The 15,580-nt window shown below is 52.7% G+C and overlaps 1 protein-coding gene and 1 long non-coding RNA gene across 2 annotated transcripts in view; one reads left to right on the forward strand and one right to left on the reverse strand.

The window, feature by feature from the left end:
* PDGFB (platelet derived growth factor subunit B) overlaps positions 1–5,130 on the reverse strand; it is a 21,091-nt gene extending 15,961 nt beyond the window's left edge. The window contains exon 1 of the mRNA XM_069102843.1: positions 4,862–5,130. Coding sequence (XP_068958944.1) covers positions 4,862–4,918 — 57 coding nt within the window. The 5' untranslated portion in view covers positions 4,919–5,130. The remainder of the gene's footprint in view (positions 1–4,861) is intronic.
* Positions 197–13,484, forward strand: LOC138173003 (uncharacterized). Its single transcript, XR_011171291.1, has 2 exons — positions 197–3,314; positions 12,905–13,484. It is a non-coding gene; the product is annotated as an uncharacterized lncRNA (long non-coding RNA).
* Positions 13,485–15,580: the final 2,096 nt, after the last annotated feature.

Below are 15,580 nucleotides of genomic sequence, written 5' to 3' on the forward strand. Positions count from 1 at the left end.
GGCGCACCAGCGACGCGTGGAGGGAGGCGGGGGGGGGGCGGGGGTGGGGGGGGGGGGGTGGTGAGGGGCGGGGGGGTGGCGGGGAGCGGCGTAAACACCTTCCTTCTCTGGGCCTTCTTTTCCTCACCTACCTTCCAAAGATACCTTCCAAGGTCACAGCCAGCTCTAACATCCTGGTATTTTCTGGCATCTCCAGGACAACAACCCAAGCTATGTAGGGCTGGGCAATCCCTTCCTAACCTGTGTCCCCCCTACACACACACAAAGCTCCCAGCTTTCATCTCCCTGTTTCTGCAACCTTCCTCTCCTGCCACTGCCTATCTGGTCACTGTGCCCACTACCCGATTTTACAAGGTACTCATAGTCCAATCTCCTGATGGGGCAGCTGTTGCCCATCAGACCTTAGGAGGCCACTCCCATGCCCTACCAGGTACTGCCTGAAAGAAGAGAGGGAGAGGATTGAGGGCAAAACATATCTCCCCTTTGCTGAAGGAGGTAGTGGCCTACAGCTGCAGAATAGGGTATACACTGTCAAGTGAGGGATCAGTTTGTTTACATTCCAGGACAAGGGAGGGGTCTACGGTGAAGGGAGGTGTGGGACTAGCCACTGGGAGGTAATTTCTGTTAAAAGCTACAATGAAACCTTTAAAAAGAAAGAAGACACAAATGTTTCTTCCTTCAGTGTGGTGAGAGGCTGTATCTAACCACCATCATTTATCCAGGTTGCCTCCATTCTCTGAGCAGGGCAGCTTCTCAATATTCCAGATACTCCCTTCCCCATCGAAACCACAGCACAGCCCTCTTCCTGCTGGGAAGCTCTTTCCAAAGAGACCTTTTAAACTTCACTTGTTTCCTCTTTCCACCTCCTGTTTAAAAAGTGTCTGTCTGTTTTCCTCCCTCTCTGCATGCGGCAGGTCCCCACTCTGCTCTCCAAAGTGCTGGGGGACCAATTCTAGCCAGTACCGAATGCCCGGGGATAGGATGATGCTCCCCTCTCCCCACTTCAGGGCAGATCTCACAGTCAAGAAAACTCAACAAAACACTTGGGGCCTAGATGCCCCAAGGACGTTCTAGGTCCTCCTCCATGTCCTGACAGTCAAGAAAGACAAGAAAAAACTAATCAGTGCAATCTTAGGTTTCATGAAGAGAAATATACCATCCAGAGTCCCCAGTCCTTGGCCCTGGGCAGGCTGTATCTGGAATATTGTGGTCAGTTCTGGGCACCCAATTTGGAGATAAGCTGGGGTACCCTGAAGCAGGGGGTGGTGATGACTGTGCCCTATCAGATTCTGTTGGAGGAACTAGGGATATTTTATCTGAATAAGAGAAGACTGGGGGTGGGGGTGGGGAGAGGGAACAGGATTTCAAATATATGACAAACTGGCCTGTGGAAAAGGGGTCAGCTTTGTTCTGCTGGGCCCAGAGGGGTCCAGGAGAGATTGGGGAGATGCTTCAGAGCTAAGGGCATCCTCCTCCCTGGAGGTCCTCAAGCTTTTGCTTGAAGGATGTGGCAGAAGGCCTGCTTTTGAGTTGCAGGAAGGCCCCGAGGTCCTTTCCAGTTCTAAGCTTCTGTGACCCAAAAGGGTGCTAACAGCAAGTCACATGAGGGCTGTAGTCATGCTCCCAAGTGCTGGTATCAGCTGATGCCCCCCCCCACTCCCTGAGAGCTTCCTTCCCCTCTATTTCTCCTACCTGCTTCCTCCCAGACTGGCCCCAGGATGGCTCTGAAATCATCTTACAGAGAAAGGTGACCCTCCTTTTATAACACATGGGGGAGGGGGGCACTGTAAAGACAGGAATCAAAAACCCCAAGTCCATGACTTGTCCCTGGCTTGCAGAGGTGTGACCCTGGCCTCAGTTTCCTCATCTGGAGAGCTGACATAGTTCTGGCATGAGTAAAGCAAGCCCTAGAGTGCCACCCAAGTGGACATTCTGTAAGGGGATGGGCAGGGACTGTCTAAGCCTGCCCCAGGGCTAGTATGGCAGGGGAGCCTAAGCAGGATCCAAAAGAGAAAGGTACCAGAAACTGAGAAAAGCCCCATCAGACTATGGAACTGCCTTTCAGACTTCCTAACTCAGTTGGAGATGAGCTCATTTTAAAAATAAAAAGCAGAACCAGGAGCATAGGCAGGCACGCTAGTCCAGCAGGCTCCTGGGAGTGCTAGGTCATCTCTGCCTATGCTTCTTCTAGGGAAGAAAACTAAAATACACAAATTACAGATCATCAGCACTCTGAGATCATCTGGGACACCCCCTTCTTTTGGGGAAGTGGCAGGTCAGGGAGGCAGTGACTTACCCAAGGTCACACCACTTTAAGTGGCAGAATCTGGATACAGACCCAGGACAGTGTTCTTTCCGGCACCCTGGCCTCTCCTAGAGGGCTGGTTGCCTTGGGGGAGGCAGATCTGGCCTCCCTTCTCAAGTCCCATTTTCACACTGGCAGCATGGGACAGGGATGATTGATTTAAAAAAAAAAAAAGCAGCTTTAGCACCTGGGTCAGCCTTTGGAGGAAATTTAGTCCAAACCCCTTATTTTGCAGATAAGGAAACTGAGACTCAGAGGGGTTAGGGGACTTGCCTCTGGTGACACAGCTAACATTACAGAGGGGAAGTGGATCCAAGCCTTGCTGCCTCCCAGACCGACCCAGCCCCTACACTGCCAATCACCAAACTGAGTCAGAGGGGTCCTGCCTGCAGTAATAAGTTCGGCATACACAGTTAGAAAACATCAATGAAGCCTTTCTCCCGACTCGGAGTCCAGCAGGGCTCTGCCATGATGCCTCTTCATCCCCATTTGCCAAAGGAGGAAGAGGAGGCCTTAGAGAGAGTTAGCGCCTTGCCTTGGTCATTGAGCTGGGAATGGGAATCCTGGAGTCCCCAGACTGCCAAAGCCAGGGCTCTGAGGTTCACGAGGCACAGCCCCGAAGGCCCGGAGTAGGAAGGGAGGAGGGAGAGGAGGAGGGTGATGGAGGGAAGCTGCAAAAGGACCCTCCCCTTCCCTGGAAAGCAGGGAGACCAGTGATCGGGTGATACAGAAGCTGGAAGCGAACGGCTGCGGGCGCCCGCGCCCACGTGCCCTCAGTGCCAGGTGGCCCGGGATGGGACCCACCTGTTGGTGGGTCGCAGGCTGTCGCGGTCACTGCAGCCAGTGCCCCCGCCCGAGGAGGTGGGGCCGCACGCCGGCTGCGGAGCCACGCGGATCTGGGGCGCACGGCAGAGGCGGGGGTGCGGTGTTAGGGGGCACGGCGGCGTGCGTGCGTGCCTATCTGCTCGCGTTGTCAGGCCCAGGAGCGTGCGCTCCTGGCATGCGTGGGGTGAGTGAGTGGGTTGGGGACCGCCCTGGCACCGGCGGCAGCGGCAGCTGGCCTCTTCCGCCCGCTAGCTTCGGGTCGGGTCGGGCAGGGCCTGGGGGTGGGGGTGGGGAATAGGGGGACCTCTTGCTCCCGCCCCGCCCCCCACCCCCGGCAGCCCTGGTGCTGCCCCAGGGTGGGGCTCCGGGAGGAACTGGGAGAACAAAAGGAGACCTCGGCGGCGGCGGCGGCTACTCCGAGGTCCGGAGAGGTGGTCTGGCGGCGGCCCGGGCCCCCCCGGCGGAGGGGCCTCGCGGCTAGGCCCCCGCCCCCTTCCCCGCGGCCCGCGCCCCCTCCTCCGTGCCGCAGGAGCGCGCTGCACCCGCGCGGGCTTCTGCGGGAGCTGGAGGCCCGGGAGCCGGCGTGCACGCCTCGCCAGCCTGGGAGTCCTCCCGCTCCCCTCTCTGCTCCTCGCGCCCGCCCCGCCCCTTTCCCACCTGGATTCCCGACAGACCAGCCAGCTCACTACTGCGAGAAGCGGAAAAAAAAGTGATCCGACCTGATTTGTTTTCCCTGCCGACGTTTCTGCGGCCCGCCTCCCCTGCGGCTAAACATTGGCAGCAGCCGGCGCGCGCTCCCCACCCCGGGCCCTGACCCGGCGGGCTGGCGGGGGCGAGGCGCAGGTACGAGCCGGGCCTGCGACGCACTCACGCCTCCGCCGGGGGGAGGGGGCGACGTCTGGGGGCCTTTGGATAGACGCACCCCCTCCCCCGCCGCTGGCCCCCTCCCCCGCCTCTGTCCTCCTCCCGGGTCTGCCCAGGGCTCGGCAGATCCTCGAGATCTTGCCATCTCCCGCCTCCCGGAGCCATGCCTCAGTGCATGCGGGAGGAAGAGTCCACCGCTCCAAGCGACACTGCTCGAACCGCACCCCCTCTCCACCTACCTTAGCGGGGCGGGGCTTGGACTGCGCCCCACTCCGTGCCCACAGCCCGGCGACACCTCGATTCTGCGGGCGCCCATCTCTGCCTGGGTTCCCGAGTTTTACCGAACTGGACAGTGACCCTCCCAAACCACATGACCCCCCCCCCCCAAAGGGTGCAGGTAGGGGCCTGCACGGAGAACGGCTGCAGCCAAAATGCTCCCCCCTCCCCGTCTGCTGGAAGGGTTTGGGGTATTGGAAGGACAGAGCCTTCGATCCCCCTCCCCCCATCTAGGAAAAGGACTTGTTTATTTATTTTTTCTGACCTGTTGTTGCTGGGGATTGGGGGGGGGGGGCGCCGCGGGAAAGGGAGGAAAGGCAAGATGCAACTCAGATGTCTGACCCAACTTCTGATCTGAGTGCTGATATTAACCCTCCGAAAACCGGCACGTCCCTACCTGCTCCCCAATCCCCCCCCCGCCTTGCGTGTTTCCTCTCCGTAACCCCGAATCCTTGCCCCGTTTGGCATGGGCACCTTTGGGGTGGGAAGTTCACTGGCCTCAGCAGAAGAGAGAAAGGAGGAGGCGAAGGGGAACAGGGCTGGCGATGGGGGGCCAGCTTAAAGAAGCCCTTTGGGGTTATTGACACTCACCTCGGTGCTGACCAGAGGCAGGGAGCAGAGAGACAAGAACAGCGCCCAGCAATTCATCCCGACGCCGCCGGCCCCACGGGGCTCCGGACACAGGGGCGGAGGGCGCCTCCGTGCCTGCTTCCAGGCCAGGGTGTGCGCGCTCGGCTCCGCTCGCCTTGGTTCCCACCGGCTCAAGCGCTCGGGTTCTTCACGCTGGTGCCACCGCCGCCCCTTGTACCACTCAGCCGCATGGCCCCCGGGGCGCCGTCGCCCCCCGCCCGGCTCCCGGCGAGCCTGGGGCGGCTCTGGCCGCGTCCTTCTCCTGCAGCCGCTGGCGCCGGCGCTCGGGGCGGCCTGGGGGCGCTACCCGGGCGGATCCCGAGCCGGAGCGCGCATCCACCGTCCCCCGGAGTGTGGGTGGGGAGAGAGTAGGGGGCTGTCTGGGTAAGGCCTCGGGGCCTGGGGCTCCTGACCCCTCAGAAAAAAGGGCACGCCTGTTGGCACTCTCCAAGACAGGCGAGAGAGGGCGAATCCTCTCTCCCCCAGGCTTAGATTAATCGCAGTATTTGGGGTGGGGGGGACTTGAAAAAAATCTCACAGAGCCTGTGGTTGGAGAAAGGGGAAATCAGTGGGCCAGAGCCCCCCCGGAAACTTTTCCAAAGTTGGGTGTACCCCAGCGGCCAGTTCCCTTCCTTTGCACCCCCTGCGCCTTCGGGCTGGGCTGGGGCGGCACTGGGAGCCAGGGAGAAAAGCCCGTGTTGCAGCCTTGGGGGGTTGGAGGAGCCGCTCTCCCGGTGGGGGGGTGGGGGGTGGGGGCCTCGCCGCCCTGGGTTGCGCCTCGCTGTGCCTCTTTCCGGGCACCCCCTCGGGCAGGCACAGGCGAACTCGGTGCCCGCGTGCTGCTCCTCGTCCGGGTGGCTCCAGCAAGAGCCGAGCTGGGGCTGGGCTGCGCTGGGCTGGGCTGCGGCGGCCCCCGGCTCGCTTCGCCCCTGCAAGCCGGCCTGAGGTTTTTTATTTGGCGAGGAAAAGAAAAATTCTTTTAGAATGGCAAATCAGCGTGGTCCTGCAGCTTTTCGGGAGGCCGCGGCTGCGGGTGTGAAGGGGAACCCCCCCCACAGGGAGACGGGAGAGGCGAGCTGACCGGAGCTGGGCTGGGCTGGGCCCGGGAGCTTGGCGGGGCCGAGAGCCCAGGCTGGCGGGAGGAGAAGTTGCCACCCTTTCAGCTGCTCCGGCTTTTAAAGGAGACGGCAGAGTGTGCAAGAGGTGGGTGGAGACAGCCTTCCTCTGCTGGCCCGAAGTCAGCACGGAGAAGCAAGGAGGAGGCAGGCAGGGACTGGGAAGGGGGTGGGAAGGAGGGAGGATGGGAGGGAGGGAAAGAAGATGGAAAGCAAGGAGAGAGGAAGAGAGGATGGGAGGGACAGAAGAGGAAAGGATGGGAGGAAAGCCTTGAAGGGGGGAGGGAGGGAAGAGTGGACAGGTTCCCTCATGCATGAGGAGGAGGAGGAACCTGGGGGTCTGGGGGTCGGGAGAAGCTGAAGAAGAGTCTGCGTTCACAGCAACACCTGCTTCTAAAACTGAGTGGGGGTAGGATACAGAGAATGTAGTCCCTAGATTCTCTGATTCTTCCTCAACCCCAGGACCCAGAAGGCAGGCTGGATTTCCTCGGTACAATCCTCTCCCAGCTTCTTCCAACCACAAATAGACTGAACGGGAGCGTCTCAGTGCTGTGGCCTTGGATAAGGCACTTTCTCCTTCTGTGGAACTCAGTCTCTCATTATAAAACGGGGGTGATGACATACTATTTGCATCTTATACCAACCAGAGACACGTGGGACATTATATGCACAGCTGGGCAATACGCTCCATTCCACAAGCAAAAACCCATTCACTAGGTCAGCAAGGCCTTAGACTGGAGGGTACCCACAGGTTCCTCTTGGGCACAGTAATATCCCCATCTGTGGTGTTCTCCCCTGTCCCACGTGGTAGGTTACACAAGTATGTCTCTCTTTTACCCAAGGGCCCAGCCTTGCTTCTCTGCCCCTCTTCCCTAGCCCATCCAATCAAATGTCCTGCTTGCTTCCCTTTTACATTTTTCTTTGATTTTGTATCATGAACTTAACAAACACAGACATTCCAATATGAAAAACAGAACAGGAAAGAAAATTGTATAAGACAGAGTGATCTTGTATTATGTCCATTTGGGGATGGTTTGGGTTCTTTAACCGCTCTCCCACAGTTATGCCCACCCCTACTTCCAAGCCACCACATTGACCCTTCTCACAATGATCCTGACCCTAGGCCACATTCCTGTGGTCTCTGCATCTCATCTGAAGCCACAGGGTTTCCAGTCAGTTCCTTCTCAGGACACCAGGGCATCATGCCCTGCCACTGGCTCTTGCCATACATACACCACCAGACTCAGGTGAATTGCCATAAGTCTCCCCTTCCAACACACCCCACAGCCCTTCTGGGCTGCCTGGTGCTTTGATGCACTTTGGCTTAACCAGCTTCCCTAAGACCCATGGCTGTCTGGCCCCCGCTAGCCTCCAGGCCCAGGCCTGGCTAGTTCTGGTCCTTGACTGTTCATCCCTGACTCATCTGCCCTCTCTCCTTTTGAAAGTGCCTAAGTGGGTTAGGGAGGTGTGGGGAATCAAAGCACAATTTCTATTCCAGTTTGGGGGAACCCTGGGGAATGTTGTCTGCTGGAGGCCAGAAGGAAAGGTGATGATTTGAGACGGATGGCCTGGGTTCAAGTCCAGTCTCCGATGCTCCCTGTCTATGAGACCTTGGACTCTTCGGTGATGAAATGATACCTTCTGAGGCCTGTGGCTGGCTCCAGGTCTGTGATCCTGAAAGTCACTGAATCTCTCCAGTCTGATTCCTCATCTACACCATACAGGGCTCTCTGGCCACCTGGCCTCTGAGGCTTCTTCCAGCTCTGAAGCTCTGACCTTAGAATTTTTATTGCTGTCATTATGACATCAGCATCTGAATTTAAATGAATTGAACCTGGATTGGCTCCATACTAATGACTTAATCACCAAACTAGTCACCAATTTTCACCTTCCCTTCCAAGAACCCTTTCTGCTCTTGGGTTAGTCCATAGGATTCAACATTTATAGCTGGAAGCTTAAAAATGATCTGATCCAGTCCCCTCATTTGGCAAATGAGGAAACTGAGGCCCAGAAAGGGTAAGGAATTTTCCCTCGGTCATACTGTTAGTGAGAGGCAGGGCCATGATTCAAATCCACCCGGAACATCTTCTCCCATTCACAGTCACAGCTTCATCATGCAGTCAGAAGGGGGTGGGGGAAACTCTGGATTCAGGGTCCATCGAGTTGGAATCCTGGCATCCACCACCTCATGTCCAACCTCTAGGTCTTTATCCAAGCTTTGCCACTCTCCTGGAGTGCTCTCCCACCTCCAGAACAATTCTCCCATTCCTGACTTTTGTCCCACCCTCAGCTCAGCTGCCACCTCCTTCCTAACAGAAACCTTTCCTGGCCCATCCCAGTGAAGCGCTTTCCCTCATAAGACTTATGTCTGTGGGGTTCTTTCTCCCCAGTAGGTCAGTTCCCTGAGGGCCCTTTTGTCTTTGTATGCCCCTGTCCTCGGCCCTTAGTAAGTGCTCATTTGACTGAGTTTATCATTTATATTTACTTATCTTTGTCCATGTCGTTTCTGCTTGGTGGAATGGAAGCTTCTTGAGGGCAGGGCCTGGTTTACTTTCATCTTTGGCACACAGTGATTTTCTTTGAGCCTATAAAACGGGACAGGGTAATAATGCTTACATTTCCCAAATCACAAAGATAGGAATGGGAACAGCATTTCCTTTAGATTTGGGGTTGTTGCTGCTGCTGCTGAGATGTTGGATGATGGAGAAGATGATGATGGTGGTGGTTCTGCTGATGGTGATACAGTTGTTCTCTTGGGAAGTGGGTTCTTGAACCAGAGAAGCTACCCTCTATCTAGAGAAAACAAAAACCATCAATCTCCTCTCCCTACTTGCCCCTCACCTCAGCTGTCCAGGGTGTGGCAAATATGGCTTCCCCAAAAACTAAGTGCGGGGCTGTGGCCAGCTCCAAGGGCCCCATGGGGGTGGCACTTAGGTGCAGCCTGAAAACATTTTCAAAAGCTCTGAGACCCAAGGTGGGAGCTAAGTGCCAAGGGGGAGAGGCCCAGGACTAGCTGGGCGTGGCTGTGCCCATGACTCAGAACCCTTCCAGGGTGCCAGTCTTGGAGAAGGCTAGAGGCAGAGGCATGATGGAGGGGTGGGACGGTCTGGGTTTGATTCCTCTGCCATGTGTGGCATGAGGCAAGCAGATCATGTCCCTGGCTCCTTATACCTTGAGATCCCTGCCTCCCAAGCTCCTTCTGCTGATTCTTCAGCTCAGGCACCGTCTCTCGCAGGAAGCCTTTGCTGATACTCTTAGTTATTAAAATTCTCTCCCACTCCCTTCAAGCTGCCTAATGTTAACCTTATCTATGAACATGTTGCAGAATGGAATCTCCCTGAAGACAAGGACTGGTCTGTTTTTGTCTCTGTATTCTGAATTGAGCAAGCATTTACTAAGTACCTACTGTGTACCCATCATTGTGCTCATCAATGAGGCCACATAGACTAAACCAAACCCTGCCCTTGAGGGCATTCTAGAAACCATAGAATGTGGCATGAACAAGATCTCAGCATCCCTGTAGTCCAACCTTGTGCTCAAAAGGACAAATGGCCCTCTGGCTTTTGCCTCCTGAGGCAGACCGGCTCAAATGGTTAGAAAGCTTTCCCTGACAAACCCAAATTGACTTATTTCCAACTGTCTCTCCTCCCCCCACCTCCATTTTAGTTCAGCACTCTAGGGCCAGAAAAAAACAGTCTAATCCCTTTTCCACGAGGGTGCTCTTTCTGATACTTGAAGACAACTGGCACATCCCTCCCTCATTTTCTCTCCAGGCCAAACATGCCCACTTCCAGTTCTCATGTGATGTGGACCCAAGGCCCTTCACCATCTGGGTTTCTCCCTCTGGTGCTTTTTAATGTCCTTAAAATGGGAGAGCCAGAATTGACACAAGACTTCAGCTTAGGTCTCATGAGGACAGAGTACAGTGGCCCGATTCTATCTGAGGAGACAAGTATACCACTATAAGTACAAGATAAACTTATGGTAATTTGTCAAGGAAATTGGAGGGAGCAGGGAAGACTTCCTGTAGGAAGTGGCATTTGAGCTTAGCTTTCAAGGATTAACTAGGAATTCTAAGAGGTGGAAATGAGAACTGAGAGCATTCCAGGGTAGTGGACAGCAGGTGCAAGGCTCTGGAGGGTGGAGGTGACTGGGGAAAGTAATTCAAGCATTATGCCCACTTTACAAATAAGAAACAGAGAGGGTGGGGCAACTAGGTGGCTCAGTGAACAGAGCACTGGCCCTGGAGTCAGGAGGACCTGAGTTCAAATCCGACATCAGACGCTTAACACAAAAACTAGCTGTGTGACCTTGTGCAAGTCACTTAACCCCAATTGCAAAAAAAAAAAACCTGAAAGGGGGAGTTACAAATCCAAGATCACCCAGGTAGAGCTCACCGAGTTTGGTGTGTCCATAGTATGCCCTACATAAATATTTGTTGACTTGAATTATAGGTTCAACCTGCTCTTCTGAAGTCCAGGGAAGTCAGAAGAACCTAGAGAAGGGGTCCTTGATGTCACATATACGACTCAGACTTTAGGAGGCATGCCCACATCCCATAGTCCTGCCTTGGGATGTTATTATGGCTCCACTCTACCCACAACACAGAAGCTCCAAGATACCCTATTCTCCTCTAGGCCTAGGGAGAGCAGAGGATGCTTCAGAGCAGAAATCCAAAATTAGGCCAGCAAGGGGATCAATTATGGGAAACAGGGAGAAGGACAAACTGATCCTTTTCTTCTGAGGATGCCACATGGGAAGGAAAACTCTGGAGCAGCAATATTTGATCTTGGGCAGGGGGTGCAACCTTGGTCTGGTTTCTGGCAGATGATATTGGGGGGAAGTGGTAGTATTTATTTTACTGGGACTGACTGGGAGGAAATTTTTAGCTACTGGACACTCCAGACAAGGAAGAGGATGTTTGGACTGGGATTGGAGGGGGGGATGGGAGTGTATCTGGCCCTGAGAGAGACAGAATCACAGGGTGGTCAGAACTGGGTTCCCTGCTGCCACTTTGCCAGTGGTCAGGCTGGTGAACTTGGAGGCAGAAAGGTTCTGTGGATTTCTGTCCTCTGACCTACCTCTGGTTTTAGATAGGGCTCCTCGTCTGCCTCCTGTTACAAAATGGCTCTGTTTGGTGGATGTCTTAGAAAGGCTGCAAAACTGCCCTGTCCTTTCAGGAGTAGCAGGAAGATTGCCAACCTCCATTCTTTGTGCTTGGGGGTGATGGTGGGAGGGAGGAGGGGCTGAAAGAGAGTAGGAGTGACATCTTCTCTGTCAGGAAAACCTGGGTGAAAGTCCTGCCTTTCTCATGGCGTACCTTTGTGACAATAGACAAGTCATTTAATCTGTCTGCTTCAGTTTCCTCACCTGTAAAACATGAGTTTGGATTCTATGGCTTCTAAAGTACTTCTCAGCTCTAAATATGATGAATTTCTGAGCAGGAGTTGGGTGGCAGCTCCCTCTTAGCTTAGCTTCAAAACTGCCCTGTTCTAGCAGGGTTTATAGGACCACGGGATATGAAACAAGAAGGGACCTGAGAGATCAGCATGGCATACTGGAAAAAAGCTTAGCTTTGGACTCAGAGCATAGTGGGTCAAATCCACCTGTGTGCCTTAGGCAAGTATCATGGATTTCTCCAAATCTCATTTTCCTCAGCTGTAAAATGAGGGCATTGAATTGATAAATAGTCAAAGGATATGAACAGACAGAAATCAAAACTATTTACAGTCATATGAAAGAATACTGTAAATCGCTGTTGATTAGAGAAATGCAAATTAAAGCAACCCCTCACACAGATCAGGTTGGCTAATATGACAGAAAAGGAAACTGATAAATGTTGGAGAAGATGTGTGAAAACTGGGACACTGGTGCATTGTTGGTGGAGTTGTGAACTGATCCAATTATTATGGAGAATAATTTGAAACTATGCTCACAAAGGGCAATCAAACTGTGCATAGCTTTTGACCCAGCAATACCACTACTAGATCTGGGTCCCAAAAAGATCATTAAAACAGGGAAAGGACTTATATATACAAAAATATTTGTAGTCATTTTTTTTTCCTGGTGGCAAAGAATCGGAAATTGAGGGGATGTCCATCAACTGGGGAATGGCTGAACATGTTGTCTTATATGAATATAATGGGATATTATTGTTCTATAAGAACTGATTTCAGAAAAACTTGGAAGGACTTACATGAACTGGTACTGAATGAAGTGAGCAGAACTAGGAGAATGTTGTACACAGCTACTTTTCTCTTCTCGGCAATACAATGATCCAAGACAATTCCAAAGGACTTGATGGAAAATGCTAACCACATCCAGAGAAAGAACTATGGAGTCTGAATGCAGATCAAAGCATACTATCTTCATTCTTTTTTATTTTTTCTTTCTCATTTTTCTGATTCTTTTTTGTTCTGATTCTTCTTTTACAACATGACTAATGTGGAAATATGTTTGACATGATTGCACATGTATAACCTATATCAGATTGCTTGCCATCTTGGGGAGGAGGGAGGGAGGAAAATTTGGAACTCCAAATTTTATATATATAAAAAGAAGAATTTGAAAATTGTCTTTACATGTAATTGAGGGGAAATATTCTTTAAAAACTGAAGGCCTTGGTCTAAATGGCTTCTAAGGTCTCTTCTGGTATCTCTAATCTAGTCACTTCCGCCCTTTTTCACAGAGGGAAGGGAGGCTCAGCCAAAAAAAATGAATGACTTGTCCAAGGTCACATAGATAGTAAGGGGCAGATCTAGGATTCCAACTCAGGTAATCTCCCTCCAAATTCATTGGTGGGCAGAACAGGGGCAGGTGACTGGGGAGAGCAAGGAGCCCCATCCCTTATCCCCATCTTTCTTTTTTCTTACACTCTCTTCTTCTCCAGGACTTACAACAACTTGCTGGATTACCTTGGGCAAGTCATTTCCCCTTCTTGACCTGAGTTTGCTGGTGTGTAAAATTCGGGAGTTGAAGAGACAGTTTATAGAATAGCACTACTGTAAAGATAATCAAGTTTGGAAGTCTTGAAAACTCATCAATGCAGCAGTCGACCAACCTGGATTCCAGAGATGATGAAACATGACCCCATCTCCTGGCTGAGAGGTGAAGGAGTCAGAATGCTGGGAGTTCTGGAGCTGGATTGGTGAATGTTCTGTTGACTGTGAGCATTCACTCCTTGGAAACTGGCAAACACTACCAATCTGGGCTTTGTCAATTGTTATCACTGGAGAAAGCGATGGGGAAAATGTTATAATACAGATTAAAAGTCTGTCCCCCTAAACTGGATGGTAAACATTTACCAGCATGCCTCTGAGAAGGAGAGGGAACTCTTTGGTTTGACTATGCATATTTGTAACAAGAGTGTTGTTTTTTCTGTATTATCAATTAGGCAGAGAGAAAGTAGGGTTTGTTTGGTTCTTTTTTTGAGTTGAAAAATACATTAAAATTAAAGAAATTTGACCAGGTGTTCTTTTCAGCCCTAAATCTATGACCCCCATTTTACAGATGGGAAAATTCAGGTGCTCAGAGGCAGGACTGGAACCTGCCTTGAATTCTTCCTTGCTCCCAATCCAGTGTGCCGCTATTTTCCCCTTCCTCTCTTTGCTAAAGCTGTGTGCTCCAGCCTTTCTCTTTCCTTTCTTCCTCTCTTCTCTGTGCCTTCAGAAGCTCCACCCATCCAGACTCCCCTGACTCACCTGGCTTTGGACTCTGAATCTGTGGCCTCTAGCTAACCTTCCTGCAGAGTGGAAGGTGGTGAGCTCCCTGCCACATACAGAAGCACAGTGGGAAATGTTTAACCACTGACTCAATACCCTTAGAAGTTTAATCTGCATTAGAAACTTTACCTGCATCACTTTCTTAAATCTAGACAATCCACAAAAGGATGCAACAAACCCTACTTTGGAGCATTGGGCAGCTTGAGAAGTGCCATTGGCAGATATTTGAAAATTTAGTGATGGACCCTCGAGGCTCCTGCACAACCCAGACATGGTCCTGGTGATATTCCTATACAGACTGCACTTGGAGACTCTGAGTGTAGAGCAGTCTTTTCTCCCCAGCTCGTCTTCCAAGCCAGAAGGGACCTCAGAGGCCATGTAATCCAAGGTCCTCTTTTTACAGGGGAGGAAACTGAGACCCCAGAAGAAAAGGGACTTGCCCAAAGTCACATAGCTAGCAAGAGGCTGAGCTGAGATTCCTACCCCGATCCTCCTGACTCTAAATCTAGCACCCTCTCTCTAGTGAGACCTTATGGAGCTTCATTTTATAGGATAGAAAACTGAGGTCCAGAGAAGGGTGGGGGACTTGTCCAAGGTCACGTCAGCTCTCAGCCTGCTAGACCAGACTACCTTGCCTGCTGCCCCCTCTCAGACCAGTGCTTAGCATCCCCTGGGCCCTCCAGAGAAGCCTGCTTCTGGGCAGCTCCCATGGGCACTTTGCCCTCAAAGGGTTCTTTGGCCAAGACAGGTAGCCAGGCAGAAAGGCCCAGAGACAGCTATACAAACACCATGGTAGACCAGATCAAAGAACAGTGGCAATGAATAACTGGGGTGATTAAGTGCCAACCTGATAACTTTTGAGCATGAAGATGTGTGTTCCTGGGCACTCGGGCCTTGGCACATGGGGAGGTGCTGAAGGGGGTGGGGTAGGGGGCTGCTGCTGCTTCCCTGGCCTTCCTCCTGGATTCCAGGAGGAGGGATATTTGGCCTGAGGCCTCTGACTGGACTGGGAGCTGGGCTTGGGCAGGGCTTTCTACTTTTGTGAATGAGAATGAGGCCAGAGGAGGAGAAAACCCGAGTTTCCTGCTGGGGAGATGGAGGGAAGGGCCTAGCTGGCAGGAGTAGGAGAGGGGGTTATCTCAGGGGTGATCTGAAGCTGCCCATGGGCAAGGGTGGGGATGGACGTATGTTAGAGGGCACAGAGGAGGGTGGTGTGTGTGTGCACATGTGTACACGTATGTGCAGGGGCATATGAGTTGTATATACCTGTGTCTGTTAAGTAGTGGTAGGTCTGTGGGTAAGTATGTATATGGGGGAGGGGCATGAATGTGGGTGCTATGTAGGGAGATAGTATATGTTGATGTGTGTGTGTACGTGTGTATAAGTGCATGTAGGCGCAAGTATGTTGTGTAAAGGGATGTTACATATGCCCCTGTGCGTGCAAGGGTGTGCATGTTGTGTGTGTGAGAGGGTGTGGATCTGTGCAGGGCTGTGCATGTTGTGTACACAGCTGTGTGTGTGTAAAGGTGTGGGGTGTGTGTGTGTGTGTTGCTGGGGGTGTTTGTAAAGGCTTGTGGGAGGGTGGGCAGGGATGTGGGAGGAGGATGTGTGTTCAGCCTGTGAGCTGGGTGTACTTGGTGTGTGGGTTTGATTGAGACCTTGGAAATGATGGCGTCCAACCCCCTCATTTTCCAGGAGAGAAAACCCAGTCCCAGCAAAGGGAAGTGACTTCCCAAGGTCACCCAGCTCTTGAGCGTAACAGCAAACACCAGACCACGCTGTTTCATGTTGGAGCACACATGCACATTCTTGTGTCCTGGGAGCCCACCCACGCGTGTGTCTGG

Source organism: Petaurus breviceps, unplaced genomic scaffold (genome assembly GCF_028583685.1).
Source record: "Petaurus breviceps papuanus isolate PSGF00001 unplaced genomic scaffold, PetGlider_PUasm1.0 558, whole genome shotgun sequence".
Lineage (NCBI taxonomy): Eukaryota > Metazoa > Chordata > Mammalia > Diprotodontia > Petauridae > Petaurus > Petaurus breviceps.